This window comes from Pristis pectinata, chromosome 11 (assembly GCF_009764475.1).
Source record: "Pristis pectinata isolate sPriPec2 chromosome 11, sPriPec2.1.pri, whole genome shotgun sequence".
NCBI lineage: Eukaryota > Metazoa > Chordata > Chondrichthyes > Rhinopristiformes > Pristidae > Pristis > Pristis pectinata.
In genome coordinates, this window is record NC_067415.1 from 88,344,982 (window position 1) to 88,370,024 (window position 25,043).

At 41.7% G+C, this 25,043-nt stretch overlaps 1 protein-coding gene across 1 annotated transcript in view; it reads left to right on the forward strand.

Annotated features, from left to right (window-relative positions):
* The window catches only part of atp11a (ATPase phospholipid transporting 11A), a 205,217-nt gene extending 185,052 nt beyond the window's left edge, over positions 1-20,165 (forward strand). The window contains 1 exon segment of the mRNA XM_052025948.1: positions 19,083-20,165. Coding sequence (XP_051881908.1) covers positions 19,083-19,340 — 258 coding nt within the window. The 3' untranslated portion in view covers positions 19,341-20,165.
* Positions 20,166-25,043: the final 4,878 nt, after the last annotated feature.

The following is a 25,043-nucleotide window of genomic DNA, read 5'->3' on the forward strand; positions in this document are numbered from 1 at the left end:
TCTGTGCTGTAGTGTTCTATGGTTCTATGAAAGATGAGTATTGGGAAAGCATTTTAAGTATTCAGGCAGGGAATTTCTCAGGCAATGTTCTCAGCTGCAACAAACTTGTGAATGAAAAATCATTTTCCCTGATCCCCTCTACCTCCATTACTCCTCACCTTAAACCTATGGTTCAGATCCCCATTATGGGAAAAATTTTCTTGCTATCAAACCTATCTGTGCCTCTCATAATTCTGTACATACATCTATCAGGTCTCCCTTCACCTTTCCCCACTCTAAGGACACAAATACAGCCTATCTTGTTTCTCCTCTGAAATGTTCTATCATGGGCAAAATTCTGGTAAATCTCCTCTACACCTTCTCCAGTGCAATCTTGCCCTACCTCTCGTAGGGTGACCAGATCTACACACAATACTGCAGCTGTGGCCTGACCAAAGTTTTATGAAATTGTACCATGATCTCCATGCTCTTATATCCTGTGCCCCAGCTATGAGAGCCAGTATCCCTTATGCATCCTTCATCTCCAGTACGGACAGTGAAGGAGATTACAGTCAAAGGTTACACGAGGATCTAGATCAACTGGGGAAGTGGGTGAGGGAACGACAGATGGAATTTCTGACAAGTGTGAAGTGATGCATTTCGGGAAGTTAAACCAGGCCAGTATATACGCAGTGAATGCAGGATCCTGGGAAGTGTTATTGAACAGTGAAACATAGGAGTACAAGTACATAGTTCCCTGAAAGTTATGACACAGGTAGACAGAGTGGCAAAGAAGGCATATGGTATGCTTGCCTCCATTGGCTGAGACATTGAGTTATAAGAGTTGGGATGTCATGTTACAGTTGTACAAATCATTGGTTAGGGTGCACTTGGTGTGAAATTCTGGTTGCCATACTACAGAGATAATGTGATTAAGCTGGAGAAGATGCATTGAAGATTCACAGGAATGTTGCCTGGACTGGAGGGCTTGAGTTATAAAGGAGCAATTGCATAGGCTAGGACTGGTTTCTCTGGGGTAAAGGGGGCTCAGGGATGACCTTATAGAGGTTTCTAAAATTATGAGGGGCATAGATGGGGTAGGTAGTCTTTTTCCCAGGGTAGGAGAGTCTAAAACTGGAGGGCATAGGTTTGAGGGAAAAGATTTATGAATATCTGAGGGGCAAGTTTTTCACACAGAGTGGTGGGGATACAAAATGAGCTGTCAGAGGAGGTAGTAAAGGTAGGTACAATTAAAATGTTTAAAAGACACTTGGACAGATACAAGGATAGGAAATGTTTCAAGGGTTCTGGGTCAAAGACAGTCAAATGCAATTAGCGTAGATAGACATCTTGTTTGGCATGGATGAGCTGGGCTGAAGGGCTGTTCCTGTGTAACTTTATGAACCATCTCATCTACCTGTGTTGCCACCTTTAGGGATCTTTGAACTTGTACACCAAGGTCTCTCTGTTTCTCAATACTCCTTGGGGCCCTCCCATTCAGTGTATGTCCTATCCTTATTAGACCCACTAAAATGCATCGAATCACACATTGGGATTAAATTCAGTCTGCCAGTTTACTAGTTTATCAACATCATTCTGTAACCTGGGAATATGTTTATATCCCCATATCCGCACTACAAACAGCACTTCTGCCACGGATATTTCTATGCTGGTCTAGCTGAGTTTCTGATCAGTGGATATGGACTGTGGTGATCTTAGCAATGGTAATGCCAAGAGTAGGTGGTAGATTCTCTCTTGTTGGAGATGGTGAACAGCTGGCATTTTTTTTAGCTTGAAAGCCACTTTATCAGCCTATGACTGAATGTTGTTTAAATCTCGATACATGCAGAAATGGCTGCTTCATTTTGATGAGGAGTTGTGCTTGGGAATTGAACGTTGTACAATCATCAGCAAAGATCCCCACTTCAAACCTGATGATGGAAGGAAGATCATAGATGAAGCTATTGAAGATGGTTCTTCCCCTGAGGTGGTGTGGACAGTGAAGAAGGTTGTCGAAGGTTACAACAGGATCTACATCAACTGGGAAAATGGGTGAAGGAATGGAAGGTGGAATTGGTATTGGTTTATTATTGTCACTTGGACCGAGGTATAGTGAAAACCTTGTCTTGCAAACCGAACGTACAAGTCAATTAATTACACAGTGCAGTTACATTGAGTTAGTACAGAGTGTATTGATGTAGTACAGGTAAAAACAATAACAGTACAGAGTAAAGTGTCACAGCTCTAGAGTGCCGTGCAATAAGGTGCAAGGTCACAACAAGGAAGATCGTGAGGTCATAGTCCACCTCATTGTATAAGGGAACCGTTCAATAGTCTTATCACAGTGGGGCAGAAGCTGTCCTTAAGTCTGATGGTACGTGCCCTCAGGCTCCTGTATCTTCTACCCGATGGAAGAGGAGAGAAGAGAATGTCCCGGGTGGGTGGGGTCTTTGATTATGCTGGCTGATGCAATTGGGGAAGTTAAGCCGGGCCAGGACATAAACAGTGATGGACATGGCCCTGGGATATGTTGTAGAACAGAGAAACCTAAGGATACAAGTACATAGTTCCTTGAAAGTAGTGACACAGGTAGACAAGATGGCAAAGAGGACGTATGGTATGCTTGCATTCATCAGATGGGGCATTGAGTACAAAAGTCGGGATGTCATGTTAAGCTGCACAAGACATTGGTGAAGCCACACGTAATATTGCGTGCAAGCTGGTCACCATGCTATAGGTATAGGAAGGATGAGATTAAGATATAGAGGGTGCCAGTAGATCCCAGTTGATCTAGATCTTGTTGTAACCTCAGACAACTTTCTTCACTATGCCACCAATTTTGGTATCATCAGCAATATTCCTAGGTGTGCCATCGACATTCTCATCCAAATCGTTAATATATACGACAAACAAGTGAGGACCCAGCACCAATCCCTCCAGCACAGCACTGGTCACAGGCCTCCAATCTGAAAAACAACTCTCTACTACCACCCTCCGACTCCTTTTTGTATCCAGTTAACTAACTCACCTGAATCCCAGGTGATCTCACCTTCCAGATCAGTCTACTGTGCAGGACCTTGTCAAAAACCTTGCTAACGACCATGTAGACAACATCTACCACCTTGCTCTCATCAATCCTCTTGGTCATCTCTTCAAAAAAAAAATCAATTAAATTTGTGAGACCATGATTCCCCACAGGCAAAGCCATGCTGACTATCTGCAATCAGTCCTTGCCTTTCCAATGCAGATAGATACTGCCTCTCAGAATCCCCTCCAGTAACTTTCCCACCACTGATGTTAGGATCACTGGACTGTAGTTCCATGGCTTGCCTTTGCGGTCTCTCTTCAAGAAAGGCACAACATTAGCCACCCTCCAGTCTTCTGGTACCTTATGCTTGGCTAAGGAAGATGCAAATTTATCTGCTGGGGCCCCAGCAATTTTTTTCCCCTTGCTTCCCACAATGTCCTAGGATACACTTGATCAGGGCACCTTAATTTATCCATCTTTGTGTGCTTCAAGACTGCCAACACCTTCCCTTTTGCAATATCGATACATTTCAGGATGTCTCTGTTCTCTTCCCTGAAGTCCCAAGCTTCCAAGCCTTTCTCCATGCTAAATACAGATGAGAAGTATTTGTTTAAGACCTTGTCCATCTCCTGTGGCTCCACACATAGACAGCCACACAAGGAGATCTATTCTCTCCCCAGTTAACCTTTTGCTCTTAATATACTTATAGAATCCATTAGAATTTTCCTTCTTGTTGGAGAATGTTACAAATGTTCATTGTAGCAAGCATTGGTTTGCCCAATCTCTTCAGACTTCACCTCTTTCACAGCTCTTTGCAACTCACACTGAGATCTTGTTGTTAAATTGAGTTGTGCAGCAGCCAGTACCACCTTTCAGTGCCGAGCTGAAGCGGACTTTCTGAAGAACATTTGCAGACAGATCTAGGCAAGATGAAGCCACTTTTAAAGCATGGCTGAGGTATACTAATAACCTGCTCAGTTATCATTTTGATATTGGCTGCTAAACTGGACTGTTGGCTGGTAAAGGGACAACTGGTAAGTGGGAGGCTTTTAAAAGTCCAGGGACAGCATGTTCCTACTAGGGTAAAGAGCAAGGCTAGCAAGCTTAAGGAACCCTGGCTGATGAGGGGCGCTGGTCAGGAAAAAAGGAGGCATACATTGGGTCTAGGCAATCGGGAACCAAGTGAATCCCGCGATGACTACAAGTGTAGAAGTACACTTAAGAGAAAAATCAGGAGGGTAAAAAGAGGATAAAGGATGGATCTGGCAAGGAAGGTTAAGGAAAATCCCAAGAGATTCTATAGGTATATTAAGGGTGGCTAGGGAGGAAGTAGGTCTGCTTAAAGATAAGCATGATCATCTATGTGTGGAGCCACAGGAGATGGGCAAGATCTTTAATGAATATTTCTCATAATTTTTTACTGTGGGGGAAAAGTGATGGATGTGAAATAAATGTCTGACAAATCTGTTAGAATTCTTTGAGGAGGTATCAAGCAGGTGAGACGAAGGGGAGTCAGTATATACTATTTACTTAGATTTTCCAAAGACCTTTGACAAGGTGCTGCACAGGAAGCTGCAAAAGAAGAACCCATGGTGTCAGAGGCAAGATAGAAGATTGCCTGACTGGCAGAAGTCAGAGAGTGGGGGAAAGGTGGTCCTAGTGGAGTTGCCTGACTGGCGGAAGTCAGAGAGTGGGGGAAAGGTGGTCCTAGTGGAGTTCCGCAGGGGTCAGTGTGGGGACCACAATTTTTCATCTGGATGAAAGAATTGGTGGCATTGTGGCCAAGTTTGCAGACAATACAAAGGTAAGTGGAGGATTAGGTAGTGTTGCAGAGGGAGCGACAGGTTAGGAGAGTGGGCAAAGAAGTGACAGACAGAATACAGCATCAGGAAGTGTTGGGTTATGCACTTTGGTAGGAAGAAAGAAGGTGTAACCATTTCCTAAAATGGGAGAGAATTCAGAAATCAGGAGGTGCAAAGGGACTTGAAGTCTGAGTTCAGGATTCCCTTGAGGTTAACTTGCAGGTTGAGTTGGTAGTAAGGAAGGCAAATGCAATGTTGGCATTCATTTCAAGAGGACAAAAATTTAAGAACAAGAATGTACTGCTGAGGCTTTATAAGGTGTTGGTCAGACCGCATTTGGAATATTGTGAGCAATTTTGGACCCTGTATTTAAGGAAAGATGTGCTGGTTCTGCAGAGGGTCCCGAGGATGTTCACGAGTGATCCCAGGAATGAAAAGCTTGAGGAGCGTTTGATGTCTCTGGGCCGGTACTCTGTGGAGTTCAGAAAGATGAGGGAGAATCGACATGAAACCTACGAAATAGTGAAAGTCCTGGATAGAGTGGACGTGGTGAGGATGTTTCCATTAGTAGGAGAGTTTAGCATCCAAGGGCATAGCTTCAGAATAAAGAGATGTCCTGTTAAAACTCAGATGAGGAGAAATTTATTTGGCCAGAGAATGGTGAATCTGTGGAATTCGTTGCCACGGAAGGCTATGGAGGCAGTTATTGGGTGTATTTAAGGGAGAGATTGATAGGTTCTTGATTGGTAAGATATTGAGGGTTACAGGAAGAAGGCAAGAGAATGGGGTTGAAAAAGAAATCAGCCATGATTGAATGGTGGAGCAGACTCAATGGGTAGAATGGCCTGATTCTGCTCCTATATATTATGGAAATGAGTGATGATGTCTTGGATGGCATATAAATTACCAGGGAGGAGGTACTGGTGGCTTTAACATGCATTGAGGTGGATAAATCCCCAGGACCTGACCAAGTACATTCTCAGACCTTGTGGGAAGCTAGGCAAGAAATTCCGGAGGCCCTTGCAGAGATATTTGCTTCATCTTCAGTCACAGGTGAAGTTCTGGAAGGTAGGATGGTGGTTAATGCTGTACCGTTACTTAAAAAGGGTAGTAAAGACAAGCCAGGGAACTATGGGCTGGTGAGTCTGACATCAGTGGTGGGTAAGTTACTGAAGGGGATTCTGAGGGACAGGATCTATCATCATAGCCAAGGTCTAATTCAGGATAGTCAGCACAGCTTCGTGTGTGGGAAATCATGTCAAACAAATCTCTTGAGAGTTTTGCGAAGAGGTCACCAAGAGTATAGATGAGGGTAGGGCAGTGGATGTTGTCCATGTGGACTTTAGCTAGGTTTTTGACAAGAACTCGCATGGCAGTCTGATATGGGAAGTTAAATCGCATGGGATCCAAGGAGAGAGAGCCAATTGGATATGTAATTGGCAAGATAGCAGGAAGCAGAGAATGATGGTTGAAGGTTGTTCCTCAGACTGGAGGCGTGTAACTAGTGGTGTGCCACAGGGATCAGTGCTTGGACCTTTGTTCGTTATTTATGTAAACAATTTGGATGTGAATGTACAAGGCATGGTTAGCAAGTTTGTGGATGACACTGAAATAGGCGGTGTCATAGACAGTGATGAAGATTATCAAAAATTGCAGGTTGAATTTGAGCTAGGTAAGTGGGCTGATCATTGGCCAATGGCTTTCAATTCAAATAAGTACGAAGTTTTGCATTTTATGAAGTCAAACCAGAGTAGGACTTGTACAGTGAATGGTCAGTCCCTTGCGAGTGTTTGGAACAGAGAGATCTAGCAGTGCAAGTACATATTTCACTGTTGGAATGTTTCGTTGTACAAGACATTGGTGCGACTGCACTTGGAGTATTGTGTTCAGTTTTGGTCACTCTGTTACAGGAAAGACATATTAAACTGGAAAGAGTGCAGAGAAGATTTACGAAGATGCTGTCAGGACTCGAGGGCCTGAGTTATAGAGAGAGGTTGGGCAGGCTGGGACTTTGAGGGGTGACTTCATAGAGGTGTATAAAATCATGAGGGGTATAGATAGGGTGAAATGCACACAATATTTTTCCTAGGGAAGGGGACCTAAAACCTAGAGGGTATAGGTTTAAGGTGAGAGGTGAAAGATTTGAAAGGGACCCGAGGGACGACTTCTTCACGCAGTGGGTAATGTGTATATGGAATGAGCTGCCAGAGGAAGTGGTTGAGGCAGGTACAATAACAACATCCAAAAGACATTTGGATAAGAGGGGTTTAGAGGGATAAAGGTCAAATGTGGGCAAATGGGACTAGCTTAGTGGGGACTGTGGTCAGCATGGACGAGCTGGGCTGAAGAGCCTGTTTCCATGCTGTATTAGTCTATGACTATATGTAGATATGAACAATATGAGTACTCAGCTTACTATCCTGGGAAACCACATAGATATGATGAATCGTACCAGGATAACAAAGCTTTAACTTTTGAGAAGTCAGCCAGAAGCTTAAAGCCATGGCATCAAGGCAATAGATTTGGAAACTGGATTTAAACAAGGAAAATACAGAGCTATGTCACAAGATCACAAGACAAAAGAAGCAGGCCATTTGGCCCATCGAGTCTGCTCCAAGGAAAAGGGAAAAAGGAAATGAGAAATGGGGAATTGGTGGGGGGGGGGGGGGGGGGGGGGGGGGTAAAAACTATTCTAATCCCAATTTCTGGCCTTATCCCCATATCCCTTGATACCCTGACTATTTAGATATCTATCTATCTCCTCCTTGAACGCCCCCACTGATCTGGCCTCCACTGCTGTACGTGGCAAGGAGTTCCACAAATTCACCACCCTCTGGCTAAAGAAATTTCTCCTCATCTCTGTTTTGAAACTGTACCCTCTAATTCTAAGATTGTGCCCTCTGGTCCTGGACTCGCCCACCAAGGGAAACAGCCTAGCCACATCTATTCTGTCCTTTCCTATCAACATTTTAAATGTCGCTATGTGGTCCCCTCTCATTCTTCTGTACTCCAGTGAGTACAGTCCAAGAGCCAACAAATGCTCCTCATACGTAAGCCCTTTCATTCCTGGAATCATCCTCGTAAATCTCCTCTGAACCCTCTCCAACGTCAGCACATCCTTCCTAAGATGTGGGGCCCAAAACTGCGCACAGTATTCCAAATGAGGCCTCACTAGTGCCCCGTAGAGCCTCATCAACACTTCCTTACTTTTATACACTATACCTCTCGAAATGAGTGCCAACATAGCATTCGCTTTCTTTACCACCGATCCGACCTGGTGGTTAACCTTTAAGGTATCCTGTACGAGTACCCCCAAGTCCCTTTGTACTTCCGTACTTTGAATTTTCTCTCCTTCTAGATAATAATCTGCCCACTTATTTCTGCTTCCAAAGTGTGCAACTGCACATTTCTCAACATTGAATCTCATCTGCCATTTCCTTGCCCATTCTCCTAAACTGTCTAGGTCTCTCTGCAACCTTCCTATCTCCTCCATACTCCCTACTCCACCACCTGTCTTGGTGTAATCTGCAAACTTAGCCACGAAACCATTTATTCCATCATCCAAATCGTTAATGTACAAGGTAAAAAGGAGCGGCCCCAACACTGACCCCTGCGGCATACCACTAGTAATCGGTAGCCAACCAGAACTAGATCCTTTTATTTCCAATCTTTGCTTCCTGCCAACCAGCCAATGCTCCACCCATTCTGTTATCCTACCCGTAATTCCATGACCTCTCACCTTATTAATCAGTCTCTTATGAGGCACCTTATCGAAGGCCTTTTGAAAGTCTAAATACACAACATCTACCGCCTCTCCCTTATCCACCCTACCTGTGATTTCTTCAAAAAACTCCAATAGGTTGGTCAGGCAGGATCTTCCCTTCACAAAACCATGTTGGCTAGGACCTATCTTGCCTTGCGCCTCTAGGTATTCCGTAACCCCATCCTTGAGGATAGATTCCAATAACTTTCCCACCACTGATGTCAGACTAATAGGTCTGTAATTTCCTTTATGTTGCCTCCCTCCTTTCTTATCCAGCGGAACTACATTTGCGACCCTCCAGTCCTCCGGAACCATGCCAGAATCTATTGATTCCTGGAAAATTATCACCAATGCCTCCACTATCTCTAAAGCCACCTCCTTCAGAACCCAGGGATGCACCTCATCCGGTCTGGGAGACTTATCAGTCTTTAGCCCATTTAGTTTTCCTAGCACCTTCTCCCTAGTAATCTTAACTGAACTCAGTTCCATTTCATGAGACTCCTGACTAACTGGCACATTGCTGATGTCCTCCACGGTGAAGACCGATGCAAAATATTCATTCAATTCCTCTGCCACCTCTCTATCGTCCATTATAATATCTCCTGCACCATTATCAATTGGTCCTATATCAACCCGTGTCTCTCTTTTACTCCTTATGTATTTAAAAAAAACTCTTAATATCCTTTCGAATGTTATCTGCCAACTTCCTTTCAATCGTGCTTAGAACTTTTAGGATCACTTAGCATCATCCCATGTTATGATGTCAGGGTGTGGTTTGATTTTCATGGGCAGGCAACTGAAAATGCTTAATGTTGCCAATAATATATGTGGGATGCTTTGTGGAGGGGGTGGGAGGGGGTGTGGTGTCCGAAGAAATTTCCTGCTGCCGTATTGGAACCCATGGGGAGTCAACAGTGAAGCATGGAATCAGCCAGCAGCATAGTGAAAGATGCTATTGGTAGCTTCATCCCACATCAGGGCTGTGCTTCGGGAAGTAGAGAGGTATGGCTACATTCAACTGAAATGTTGGCATCTGCAGAAGATGTTCTCCATTAATTGAGTTACGTATGGCCTGTCAGGTGAATATACAAGGTCATATAGCCGTTATTGCATAAAAGAGCAAGGTTGTCTCTCTGTCCATAGTGAAGGAGGACATTCAGATGGTCTTGAGAGCTTCTGCTGAAAAGTGCATAAAAGCCCTGTCTAAACAGTGGAAGGAATACACTACCTCACAAAATTCCCATCCTATCAGTTATCTCCTGCTCCATCGGATGAGTCTGCTTCCCTCACTGGTTTCATCAGTGACCTGAAAATTACAAAACCCAAAGGACTGCCTGAGAAGACGATCTCTCAATCATTATCCAAATTGTATATGATTATGTCACATTTCTGTTTGCAGGTTATTAGTGATTACAGTTTTGCTCCTGGACTACCCATATTATAAAAATGACTACAAAATCATGCTATCTGCTGTGAAACATTCTGTGATTTATTGTTACTTTGTTATAGGTACCGTACAGAAAGTATTTTTTTTATATTTTGCATGTGCAGGTTAAAGACAGGCACATAACATAGTATTTAGATAAGGAAAGACATGTATGTACATGTATATAACAGGAGGGGTGGTTAAAATGCACAATGAATCATTTGGATGTGATAGCACTTAGTATTTATATAGTCAATGTGAAATCATCCTCCAAATTGTGCAGGATTATTGGAGCCTTATCAAAGTACCATTCTATGATTGAGTGTAGACTCCATCAGGTGTGCAGTGGATGAAAGTTCCTTTGCAACAAGTTTCCAGCAGTGGCTTGGAGAACCTGGAATTTCTATGTAGGGTTCTATTTACCTTAGTTAACTACACTGGTTTGAACATCATATTCCACCTCTTACATTCAAGTGTTCCATTATGGGTTAGTATATTTCATATTTATTCACTTGGATCAGTAAAACAAAAGTGAACAACTAATTGAAATTATAAATGGAATTTCACTGGAGAAGATTTTCATCTGTTTAAAACAAACATCTTAAGTTGAAAGGAATTTCCCCTCCTCATTGCAGGAAATGCTCAGAGATAAAGCTGGCAGTGTTACAATAGGCTCTGAAAACAACGTACAGACACTTCTTTGGAGCGTGAAATCAACTGCTGAGGCGTAATGTAAAATGTTAGGTAATAGCCACACATTTTCAGTTACTTCTAATTTTCCAATCTGCATATTTCCTGTTTATTCCCTGTGTAAGAAAGAACATAGTCATACTCAGAGTCTGTTTAAAATCTTTCTTGCAAAATTCACCTGAAGCAAATAAAATTCCTTACACTAAAGCAAAGAAAATACTTGAAAACCCTGACATAGTCATGAAACTCACCCATTCCAACCTTACCCCTTCTGAACGCTTTACTCTCCACTCCCTCTGCACCAACCCTGACATTTGTCGTTAAACTAGCCACCTCCCAGTTCAAAGAAAATAAGCCTGAATCCAGTTAAACCATATATGGGTTTTCCTAGTCCTGACCTGACATTGGAATTTTTGGGATTTCATCGAAGTATGTACTGCCCTTTCACAGGCCAGGAACAAGAGACGTCCACTTACCGAAGTAGTGTATGATTGATAGTGAGGTGCCTGAGATACATTCAGCATATAGAATGCAAGTCATGACCTTGACTGCAATTTCATTAAAGCATAAGCATAAGCAACAGCAGCAGAAGCAGCCCATTCAGCTCCTTGTGCTTGCTCCATCATTCAGTAAGATAATGGCTGATCTTTTACCTCATTACTACTTTCCTGCACTAACTCCATTTCCCTTGATTGAATGTGTCGATCTTTGTGTTGAATCTTCCCAGTGACTCAGCATCCACAGCCCTCTTGGGTGGGAAACTTAAAGGTTCACTAACCTTTCAATGAACACATTTCTTATCTCTGTCCTGAATAGCCATTGCTTTTTCTTGAGACTGTGATCCTTGGTTCCAGACACCCAACCAAGGAAAAAACTAGCCCCCATACCTATATTGTAGAATCCTGTAAGAATGTTATATATTTTAAGAAGATGATTTCTCATTTTTCTAAACACAATAGAATTTAGGTCTTATCTGCATAATCTCTCTTCATACTACAAACCTTCACTGTCCCTCCATTTCAAGTGTATTGTACCTTAGGTTGGGGGACCAGACTAGTACACAATATTCTAGATGCAACCCAACCAAAACTGTAACAAGTTTTTTCTCTTCCTGTACTCAAAGCCCTTTTGCAATAAAGGTCAATATATTATTTCCCTTCCTAATTGCATGCTGTACCAAATGTTAAATTTCAGTGATTCATGTGCAAGGTCGCCCAGATCCCTCTTAACAACACCTTTCAACCTCTTTCCATTTGAAAGAAAATATCATGTTTTTTTTTTAACCAAAGGTAATGGCCTATTATTTTTCCACATAATATTCCATCTGCTGTCTCCTTGCTGATTCACTTATTCTGTTGGTAACCCTCTTGAAGCTTCTCTGGATTTTCCTCACAGCCCATGCTGTCACACATCAGCAAATTTGGATATATTACACTTGCTCCCCTCATCCAGGTCATTGACATAGATTGTAACAAAAATCAGGGCCCCAGCACCAATCATTGGAGCACTCCCATTACTCACAGCCTCCCAATCCAAAACGGACCCATTTATTCCTACTGTTTCTGGTCCAATAACCAATCTACAATCTAAACCAGTATGTTACGGCAATACCATGGACGCTAAATTTGTTGAATGATCTCTAATGTGGCACCTAATTGAATGCCTTCTGCCAGTGCAAATGCACCACATCAACTGGTCCACTATCATGCCAGTTACATCCTCAAAACTCTTAACAGATTTATCAAACATAACTTCCCTTCATAAACCCATGTTGACTAAATCCACGGCTATAACTATTGTAGTCCCTGGTGGCTGTTCATTATAAGTACCGGCATGTTCCTGACCACTGATGTTAGGTGTTACCTTTCAATTCCTTTACTTTCTCAGATACTTTTTTATACTAATGTTAAATTCTTTGATCTCCTCCATCATTCTGGACGTTGCCCTTCACTATTGCCATGAGATTTCATGCATCATCTTCTGTAAAGCCAGCCAAAATATTTGTTTAATTTCATTTCCATTTTCTTATTCCCCCAACAGTTTCTTCCGTCTTGGACTGTAGCTCTTCCTTTCCCCAACCCCCGCTCCCCCACCCCCCACTCCCTCCATCTATCTATTGACGTTCTGACATCCGTTTCAATGTTTCTTGCTGGCCTGCACTTGCATTCAACTTTCCCATTCTTATCAATGGCTTGGTCCAGCTTTACTGAATTCCCAGTCCTCAGGCTTACTGATGGTATCATTGTGTTGTGATTCCAATGCCTGAAATCCTTTTCCTACTGGGTTACTTTGCCTCAACAGGAGAGATTTTTAAAAGGATATGTTGCTATGTATTAATTCTTTAAAAGTTAGCCATTGCTGGCTTAGTCACATCTTATAATGTAGTTTCCCAATTCAGCCATTACAAATACTTCTATTTCCACAACAAACAAAATGCTGGAGGGACGCACAGATCAGGCAGCATCTGTGGAGGGAAATGGAGAGACAATGTTATGGGTCAAGACCCTTTATCTGGACGGTTATGGACATTTCCCTCCATAGATGCTGCATGACCCGCTGAGTTCCTCCAGCATTTTGTTTAGTTGCTCCAGATTTCAGCATCTGCACTCTCTTGTATCCCCTCTGATTACCTGATTGACACCATGCTTTGTGTCATTCATGCCTCATGCCTTTATAGTTTGGTTTGTTCATAATTGAGACTCTAGTTTCAGGTTGAACTAAGCCACTTTAAATTTTTATATAATTTTTAACATTATGTTTACTTTTTCCTGAAGGCCCCATAACTACCAGGATAAAATAACCATTTCTGATTACACAATATTAGATTTAAAACAGCCTTTTCACTTGCTGATTCATCAGCACACTGATCCAGAAAGCCACCTCTCATACAATCTATGAATTCATCCTCTGCACTTATTACTGGTAATTTGGTTTGCCCTGTAACATGCAGGTTAAAGACCCCATGATCATTGTAATACCCCTTCTAAAGGCCTGATTTATACCATTTTCTGTATTACCATTACTGTTTGGGGTCCGATATACAACACTCACCACTATTTGTGGCCCCTTGCTGTTTCTTAGCTCCACCCAATCAGGATTCTTCTTCCTGATTTTCTGGGCTAAGGTTCTCTCTGGTCTTTATCCTGTTCTTTAATATCAGGGCTACCTCACCATTTTGCTTGCATTTTTTCAAAAGGTTAAGCAGACTGGAATATTATTCTTTGTCTTTAACATAATAAAACTTCCTTCACAAGAATCCATCCCACCTCTGCCAACCCCTACTCTCACTATTTAGTTTAAAGCCTGAGGCAAGCTATGAATGAATCTGCCTCTTGGAGCTGGTTTATGGGGAATGTATTTTTTTTGGGAGATGCCAACATAAGGTAGTATAACAAATCTCACACAGGCAGGCACAAGAGATCAATTCTAGCAGTGTGGAAGCCTACAATTTCTGAGGAACTGATGGGTCCTTTGGTAATCCTACAATGGTTGGCAGTGTCGACAATAAATATATTACTCAACATATTGCACAGGGTAAATTTCAACTTCCCTCATATTGACTGGGACTACCATAGTGCAAATAGCTTAGATAGTGTGCAATGTGTTAAGCGTGTCCAGGGAAGTTGTATCAAACAGTATGTAGACGGCCCTACGAGAGAGGGGCATCACTTGACACCCAGTTAGGAAATGAGACAGGTGGAGTCAGGACAGAAACAGGCCAACCAAGATTCCCATCTAAGTTAGTCCCATTTGCCCATGTTTGGCCCATATGTCTCTAGACTTTTCCTATCCACGTAATGTCGAAGTGCCTTTTAAATGTTGTTAATGTAACTGCCTCAACCACTTCTTCTGGCATCTTATTCCATAGACTGACCACCCTCTGGGTGAAAAAGTTCCCCTTAGGTTACTATTAAAACCTTAAAGCTGTGCCCTCTAGTTCTTGATTCCCCAAACATGGGGAAAAAGACTGTGCATGTTCACCTTATCTGTGCCCCTCATGATTTTGTACACTTCTGTAAGATCACCCCTCATTCTCCTACACTCCAATGGATAAAGTCCCAACCTGCTCAACCTCTCTCCATAACTCAGTCCCTCCAGTCCTGGTGTCATCCTCGTAATTCTCCTCTGCACTCTTTCCAGCTTAATAGCATCTTTCCTATAGCAAGGTGACTAAAACTGAACACTATATTCTAAATGTGGCCTCACCAACATATTGAATGATTGTACATAGCATCCCAATTTCTTCAGTGCCCTGACTGATGAAAGCCAGCGTGCCTTAAATCTTCACTATCCTGTTTACATGCAACATCACTTTCAGAGAACCACGTACTTGTACTCCTAGGTCCTTCTGTTCTACAACACTTCCCAGGGCCCTGCTGTTCACTGTGGAAGTCCTACCCTCATTTGTCTTTCCAAAATGCAACACCTTAGACTTATCCAAATTAAAGTCCACTTGCTATTCCTCGGCCCATTTGCCCAGCCGCTCAAGATCCCTCTGTAAATCCTGAAAACCGTCTTCACTGTCTACGACGCCATTTGTGTTAGTGTAATCTGCAAACTTACAAACCATGCCTTGTTCATTTTCATCCAATCATTGATATAGATGACAAATAACAATGGGCCTGGCACCAACCCCTGGGAACACCGCTAGTCACTGGCCTCCAGTCCGAAGAAAAACCTTCTACCATCACCCTCTGCTTCCTACCATTGAGCCCATTGTGTTATCCAATTAGCTAGCCCTCCTTGATCACATGCGATCTAACTTTTCATAGCAGCCTATCATGTGGAACTATTTCAAACCCCTTACTGAGGTCCATACAGATTAGATCTACTGCTTTCATCGACCTTGTTAAAAAAACTCGATCAAATTCATCAGACATGATCTCCCACACACAAAACCATGCTGACTATCCCTAATCAACCCCTGTCTTTCCAAATGCATGTACATCTTGTCCCTCAGAATACCCTCCAGTAACTTATCAACCACAGATGTTAGGCTTACTGATTTATAGCTCCCAGGTTTTCCTTTGCAGCCCTACTTAAATAAAGACACAACATTAGCCACCCTCTGGTCTTCCAGCAGTTCACCGGTCATGAACAATGATGCATATATCTCGGCCAGGACTCCCACAATTTCTTCTCTAGCTTCCCACAGTGTTCTTGGATAAACCTGCTCAGGTCTTTGAGATTTACCTAAGTTCATATGTAGTAAGACATCCAGCACATCGTGTGCTGTAATGTGGACTATCCCCAAGTCATCCCCATTGACTATCTCAAGTTCGTACATGGTAAAAACAGAAGAGAAATATTCTTTGAGGACCTTGCCCACCTCATGGGGCTCCACACAAAAATGGCCACTTTGGGGTCTTTAAGGCCCATATCCTCTCTCCTAGTTACTTTTTTCTCTTAATATTCATAAAATCTCTTTGGATTCTCCTTAATCTTCCCTGCCAAAGCTACCTCATGCCCCTTTTATGCCCTTCTGATTTCCTTCTTTTACTCCTGCATCCCCTTTACTCCTAAAGGATTCACTTGATCCCAGCTGCCTGTACCCTACCCATTCCTCCTCCTTTTTCCTGACTAGAGCCTCAATATCCCTCATCATCCAGGGTTCTCTACTCCTATCAGCCTTGCCCCTCACTCTAACAGGACTGGAACTCTTGATTTTTCAATTTTAAAAGCCTCCCACTTGCTGGATGTCCCTTTGCCTGCAAACAACCAACTCTAATCAGCTTTTGCAAATTCCTGTCTAAAAAAATCTGCCTTGCCCTAATTTAGAACTTGAATTTGTGAACCAAATCCATCCCTTTCCATAAATAATTTAAAACTTATGGAACTCTGGTCACTGGTCCCAAAGTGCTCCCCCCACTGACTCCCCAGTCACTTGTTGTCCTGCCCTATTTCCCAAGAGTAGGTCAAACTTTGCCCTTCAGTATATTGCCTGAAGAAACTTTCCTGAACACACTTAACAAATTCCACCCTATCTAAGCCCTTAACACTATGGCAGTCCCAGTCTATATTAGGAAAGTTAAAATCTCCTACTATGACAAAACAATTATTTCTTGTACAATCCCAACAAAGTGACCATCCCCTTCCTATTTCTCAGCTCCACCCATAAAGCCTCACTCGACAATTCCTCAGTAATTTCATCTCGGACTCTTGCTGTAACATTCTTAATCAGATATGCAACTCCCCCTCCTCTCTTTCTTCCATCTGTATCTCACCTATAGCACCTGTACCCTGCCAGTCCTGTCCTTCCCTTAAGCATGTTTATGTAATGACTATAATATCCCAGTCCAACGTAGCTATCCATGCCCCGTATTCATCTACCTTACCTGTCAGGGTTCTTGCATCAAAATAAATGAAGGTTAATCCAATAGTCTTTTCTTGCTCCCTGCCATGCTGCTGCCTGTGTTGTTTACTGACCCGGCTGTCATTGAATTCTTTCTGCCTCCCACCTTGCCTCACTTCTGCTTTGGTTTCCCTACTCCGCGCCCCCCCCCCCCCCCCCCCCCGCCAATCTACTTTAAACCCTCCTTAGTAGCACCAGAAAATCTGCCCACCAGGGTATTGGTTCAGGTACAACCTGTCCCTCTTGTACAGGTCACCTCTGTCCCAGAAGAGATCCCAATAATTCAAAAAACTGAAACCCTGCCCCCTGCACCAATGCTTCAACCACGCATTCATCTGCCAAACCCTTCTATTCTTTCTCTCATTAAGTGACAGAAGTGTCAGTCGGGGAGTACTTCGGGACCAGTGACCATAATTCTATTAGTTATGGAAAAAGATAGGAATGGTTCACAAAATAAAATCCTGAAGTCCTAAATTGGGGCAAGACAAATTTTGAAAGCATTAGACAGGAACTTGTAAAGGTTAATAGGGAGAGGCCAACTGCAGGCAAATGGGACAAACTCGGATTGACATCTTGATCGGCTTGAATGAGTTGGGTTGAAGGGGCTGTTTCCTCTTTGACTCTATATCCCCTACTTCCACAGATCTTTAGGGTCTGCTGAAAGGGTCTTTTCACTGGATTTAATTGTCATATTGGACAAAAAAACCTGATGTAATGCATTTTGAAGATTATATCAGAAAGTTGGAATTAGCCTTATTCTGTTTATTTAATTTTGCCACAAGTATAGTAGAAATTTAGTTTACCTGGAAGACGTGTCACCAGTTATGGCTAAAAGTAGTAATTTTAGCTTAACAGTGTACTTGCTGGTTTGTACTTGTAGACTTCAGAATGGTTCTTGAGGTTCTTAAAACTGAAAAGTTTCAAGCTCTGCAGCAGGACTTCAGTGAGCACTCTTTCGAAATTAATGTCACTGAGAATTATTGCTTGAGACCCCTTCAGTTCACTGGAGTGGCTGTCACAATGTAACATCATCTGGAATAGCCACCATCTTAGCCTTGGAGCAGTACATTGGCATCACTGCCTGTTTCTGTCAGGGTCCCAATACTCATGGTTTACTGTTGGAGTGCAGGATGTCATGACAACAAGTTTTTCATTTCCCACTTCATGTATGAAGGAGTCATGCCCCTCTGAATTCCCTTAATCATTGATAGAATAACAGGAGATGAATGAGGATTTGGCAGAGTGGTACCACCCTCTGCAAGATATCCTCCAAGTAGTACACCATCCTGATTTGGAAATATATTGCCAGTCATTCATTGTCACTGGTTCCAAATCTTGGAACTCGCTCCCCAACAGTGCTGTGGGAGTACTTTCAACGGAAAGTGTCCAATGGTTCATGAAGGCAATTAAAGATGGGCAATACATGTCTAGATCCTAAAAATGAATAAATAACTTCAAGTACACCCACTGTCCCACAGGGTTCCATTCACCAGTACACCACAATTGTAAGAGAAATGATTAAGAATCCCAACCCTACCCCCAACTGTGGCAGCTCTAAATATTCATCCTTTGTAACGCTTTCCTTAATCTAGTATTCTTATGAACTGTTTCTGCAATTGGTTGTGGTGGCTGGTTGGAGTCTCCTGGGCTGCTTTTGTGGACACATTGGTGGCTGCAGGGCTGTAAGGGCCTATTAGAAGCTACAGCTTCCCAGCCTTGACTGTGGTTGTATTGGGTGACTGATGATATTAGTGTGTTTACAGACAGAATGGGGGTAAGGGAGCAAGTGGGAAACCAGGGATGACTATGGAGATTGGTGGCTATTTGGCTGGGAAATCAAGGAGGCGGTTGATAAGACTTGCGTGGTTTGAGAGGGGATTCCTGTTATCTTTAGGGTTTGGTGTGTAAGAACCAATCTGGCCGAGGAGGTAACCTTGCTTATAATGCCTTACTCCTCGTTTCCTTCAATAATTGCTGTATGAACTAAGTTTGTTGTGATTTCATTAATGATAATACTAACAACTCGCCTTATTTGGTGGCAGGAGATCCAAAGGGAATCCAAGAAGTCAGAATTCGCCCCACTTGCTCCTGCTCAGAGTTCCATCTACACAAACAACATGCACAGATCCCATGATCAAAGAAAGCCTCTCTCTATTTCAAGTTCAAGGAAGGTGACGCATACATATTGGACAGAGGATGAATATTGTAACAATTTATCAATGTTTGACTACTCTGGTAATCACTGCCCTTCCAATGCTCACTGTATGTTTGTTGGATCTGGTTTGGAAACATCAGTGTAGCAGTGAATATTGTTGTTGACTACTGTGATTTTGAGTTTAATCATTTCTTGTTTTAGTAAGACAAATACAATTAGGTTTGCGATCCATTTTAGTTTTCTTATTAAGTGTACATTAATATGATATTCTGTATTCTGCCTGGGTTGATTAGTCCTACAAAATACACAGTCTGGTACTGTGTGGCTGGAACCATTACATAACTTTATTGTCCTTTCATATTCCTTGGAACCTTGCTTTATCATCCAGTGTTATTCAAGCTATATAACATCCAACAAACTGATCAAGAAGGTGACATCAATGAAAGTGTGCCATTGTTCACTGTGTCTATCAAAGTTCCTTTATATTCATCCTTTAATAAAGCTTACTTTGACTTTCTATGTAAACAACATTCTCTGCAGTTTATGAAGAAATCTATTTTTGGTTCTTCGCCTACTGAAACTAGTTCACGTAAGCACCAAATGAAATATCCAATAAATCTGGTCCCATTTTCAGCATTGCCCAGCGGGAATGGAATGAGGAACTTTGTGACATCAGTTAGTGTTGCTGGAATTTTGCTGTTACTGTTTTAATTATTGCAACTGTTTGCTGGTTGCTTTGATTTCTGGGGTGCTATTACATTAAAATGACACTAACTGCATGTTAATTCAGGCCCAAATCACTCTTTTATCCCTTAAATCTCTACCTGTAATCTTGCCTCACCTCCCTAGACTGATCCTCAGAGCAGGAGGTCATATTTTAGACCTAATGTTTTAACTGTTTCCATTAATGAATATTTTTCAGACAATTTAAACTATTGGTTGTTTCACTGCTAATTCACATCTTCTGAACTATTTGATTCTTTGTCCGATTATAATAATGAATGCTTCGTATGGGTTGAAAGTCACATTCAGGGCTGGTCACCATCTTACTTTCCTAATTTAATTTAATAACTCACATTTATATTGCATAAAATATTGCAAAACAAATTTGCAAGAGCATTCTCAGAAAATATTTAGTACTGAACCACTTGAGGAGATTAGAACAGATATGAGGTAACTGATTAAAATAAACCAGAAAGCCACAGGACCAAGAGCCCAAATTCATAAAAACCGAACAGACATCAATTGCAAGCAAAATGCTGCCACCATGAGGCCCAAAGCCCCTCTTGAAACATCTTAAATGGTTGCTCTGGATTCTATGTTTTGTGAACTTTCGTTCATCGTTATTAAACAGCTTCAAATTCATTCTAGAAGTATATATCAGTATCATAAGTAAATATTCCCTTCCAAAATAGTAAACAAGCTGTTTTTAATATCACCTTTTTAAAATCCCTGCCATGTTGTACAACTCTTTCTCATAAAATAATAATTTTTACAGTAACCTATCCGACAAACTATCTTTTCCAAACAGTAGTAATTGCCTAAATTGTCTTATCATGAAAGGATTATGTTTGAAGAAAAAAAATGGCCAATAAAACATAAGGTTAATGTGTAAATCCTACAGGGATTTGTGGTGAGAAGGAGATTCCCATAAATTGTCAATAACCTCAAGTTGCTGAAGACTTTGCCCTGCCCTGTTGTTAGACTTGAGGAACAAGCAGCTTTCTCTCCATTTCCTGTTTAAAGAAAATGCTTTGTTTGAACATTACTAATTAAACTGATAGCAGCACAATGTGTATGGCACTTAAAAGAAGAAATATCTTTAATATTGCAGATCACGTTTCTGCAATCATATTCACCAATCCTGATCGAGAACATGTTTAATTGTGAGCAAGAATTCAGTAGTTTGTTTTTTAAGTTGTTACCAATGCAAACTGTATCATTACAGCAAAATCTGGGCCAAGGACTTATACTGAGATGCAACATGCTACAGCTTTCATAAGACGTGTCAAATGAAGCATTTTGGAAAGAAAAGAGGTGAGTGGTGGTATAAGATAGTGTAATTTTCATGGAGATTGAGGAGGAGAGAAACTCGAGAATGACAGGTAACTATCATGAGGGTGACATCACAGATTGATAGTTGTTAAGGTAAAAGATATTCCACATTTTATAAACATAGGAATGAAGTGAAAAACAAGAATGTCACGCTAAGTCCTTAAAAGTTACAAGATAGAGGAGAGGAGATTAACTGGAATAGCTCAAGTGATGAGGATGTTTTTGTTTGAGTAGATAAGATATACAAGTATTCAACACTGTTCAAAAGTGAATTCAAAATTGGCTCGAGGGTAGGAAGCAGAGGCTGGTGGTTGCAGTTTGTTTCTTGGAATGGAGGCCAGTGGTTGCCACAGGGTTGGTGTTTGGACCCTTGTTATTTGTTATTTATATAAATGATTTAGATATGAATGCACAAGGCTTGATCAGTAAATTTGCAGATGACATGAAATTAAGAGGTGTTGTTGATAGTGAAGAAGGTTATTGTAGATTACAGGGGGATCTTGATCAATTAGGGAAGTGGGCCGAGGAGTGGCAAATGGATTTCAATACTGATAAGTGTGAGGTGATGCATTTTGGAAAGTCAAACCAGCATAGGACTTGTACTATGAATGGTTGGGCACTAGGGAGTGTAATGGAACAGAGGGACCTAGGAGTACAAGTGCATAGTTCATTGAAAGCAGCGTCACAGGTAGACAGTGTGGTGAAAAAGGCCTTCATCAGTCAGAGCATTGAGTAATATACTATGCTAGACATACCAGATGATTTACAATGATTTGTTTCGTAGCAGTGGACCTGTGAATTTATAGAAAAAAATACGAAGTAAGGATCAAAGTTCAGCACCCAAATTCTATGACAGCAGGTATCTTCATGTCTTTCCCCTTTTTGTGTACAAGCCATTGGTGAGGCCGCACTTGGAATATTTTGTACAGTTTTGGTCACCCTGCTGCAGGAAATACATGATCAATCTGGAAGGAGTGCACACTAGATTTATGAGGATGTTGCCAGGACTAGAGAGCCTGAGTTATATGAAGAGGTTGTCCAGGTCTTTATTCCTTGGAATGCAGGTAAGGTTTTGAGAGGCATAGATAGGGTGGATGGTAACAGTCCTTTCCCCAGGGTAGGGGAGTCCAAAACTAGGGGGCATTGATTTAGGTGAGAGGAGAAAGATTTAAAAGGGATCTGAGGGGCAATTCTTTCACGCAGAGGCTGGTAAGTATATGGAACGAGCTGCCAGAGGACATGGTAGAGGCAGGTACAATAGTATCATTTAAAAAGCACTTGGATAGATACATGGAGGGTTGGGGATTAGAGGGATATGGGCCAAACAGAGCAAACTGGGAATAGCTGGGTGGGCACCGTGATTGGCATGGACTCAATGGGCTGAAGAGCCTGTATCGTGCTGTATTGCTCTATGACTATATTGGGCTTTGATAGATGGAGAAAATGTTTCCACCGGTGGAAAGGTTAGTAACTAGAGGACACGTTAAGATAATTCACTGAAGAATTTCAAGGGAGATTAAACTGTAATTAGGACCAAATTTATTGACATCATAAAATGAGATTACAAGTGATACCACCATATTTGATCTAGAAACAGGAGAAAATTCATGTTATATATGTGTGTGTATATATAAGAGCCACACATGTTAAAATAACCAAAGGAAAAAATAGCAGAACCATTATTATATATGTTAATAACTCATTAGGAAAAGCTGTAGTGCAGGCAGATTGGTGTACAGCTAATTTTATGTATACATTTGAGAAGGAAAATATAACCTCTCCAGGCAATAATAGTCAACTTAATATTGATAGTGCAAAAAAATGGAATCCATACTAAAGAAGAAAACAGAAGAAATGAAAAAACTATAACATTGACCACCAAACCTAGATTTCAAAACATGTTCAACCAATTCATTTGATCCTTTGAGCAGATTGGAGAACACAGGTGTAATGCTAGATGTAAAATAGGACTTAGAGAATAGCTAATACAGTGGCTGCAAGACAAAAAGCAGAGGGTGAGAGTACAGGGTAGGTACAGGAAGTGGCAGAATGTAAAAGGTCTCACTAAAATCACTGCTGGGTCATGGTTTCAGTCAAAGCCAACATTTCTAAATTTCGATGACACCATCTGAAGAGAGATAGTCAACATTTGTATGGACTGCATCAAATTGCACAATATAAAGAAATCATTGCAGAATGGACATATCACTGGTAAATGAGTTTCAAAATAAATATGAAGACATTCTATTGAGAAACATTGTACTTCGAAGTTAACCAGAACATTGGGGGGGGGGGGGGGGGAGGCTGGCTAAGGAAATGGAGCACAAATGCACAAATCACTTAAGCATTAAAAAGACTTTAAGAAAAGCAAACAAGTATCAAGGTTCATTTCTGCTAAACTCTTTGACTGAATGATTACTCATTTTAAAATCTAAAAACTGCGAATGTTGTAAATATGAAATAAAACCAGAAAAAAACTGGAAATACCCAGCAGATCAGCCAACATCTGTGGAGAGAACAAAGTTACTGTTTGAGGTTGATGACCTTTCATCAGAACGGGAAAAGTGAAAAAACAAGCATGTTTTAAGTGGCAGAGAAGGAGGTAAGGTGCTCTTGGTGCTGCCCAGGAGGGCTGATGGATGCTGATTTGTCTGGAGGAGATGTCAATAGAAGGAGGTGAATAATGGTAGGAAAAGAATCTGCTGCAATTGAGAGATGCAGATATGACAATTGTTAAAAATCTGAACTAAAAGGGAATGATGGAAATATTCAGCAAATTAAGCGAAATCTAAGGAGGTAGGAAGACCATGTTAATGCTATAGGTGGATGACCTTACATTTCAAGCATTCTGCTCTTGCCCCCTCTACTCACCCAGAAGAAATAAAGGGTTCCTTTTATCCTCTTTAAATTAGGCAGCCTACATATTTGATGGATCATCCATCATATTTCCATCACCTTCAACAAGATGTACCATAGGCCACAAATACCGTTCCTCTACCTTTCAGTATCTAGTTCCATCCATGATTCACGAGTTCACTCTCACATCTCTGCCAACCATTCCCCTCAGCTATAGGGAGCCATAGAACCATACAACGTGGAAGCAGGCCCTTCGGCCCATCTGATCCATGCTGACCAAAATTCCCATCTAAGCTAGTCCCATTTGCCCATGTTTGGCCCATATCCCTCTTAACTCTTTCCTATCCATGTACCTGTCCAAGTTCCTTTTAAATGTTGTTAATGTACCTGCCGCCACCACGTCCTCTGACAGCTCGTTGCATATACTGACCACCCTCTGGGTGAAAAAGTTAATGTTCAGGTTCCTATGAAATCTCTACCCTCTCACCATAAAACTATGCCCTCTAGTTCTTGATTCCCCAAACCTGGGAAAAAGACTGTGTGCATTCACCCTATCTATGCCTCTCATGATTTTATACTATAAGATCACCCCTCATTCTCCTTTGCTCTAATGAATAAGGTCCCAACCTGCTCAACCTCTCTCCATAACTCAGTCCCTCTAGTCCTGGTAACATCCTCATAAATCTCCTCTGCACTCTTTCCAGCTTAATGATAGCAGGGTGACCAAAACTGAACACAATATTCCAAAAGTGGCCTCACCAATGTCCTGTACAACTGCAACATAACATTCCACCTTCTGTACTCAATGACCTGACTGATGAAGGCCAGCGTGCCAAAAGCCATCTTCACCACTCTGTCTACCCGCGACATCACTGCAGCACACAGGATGATGGCAGTGGGTAAAATGATCCAGAAGTGAGGTGAATATCGAACAATA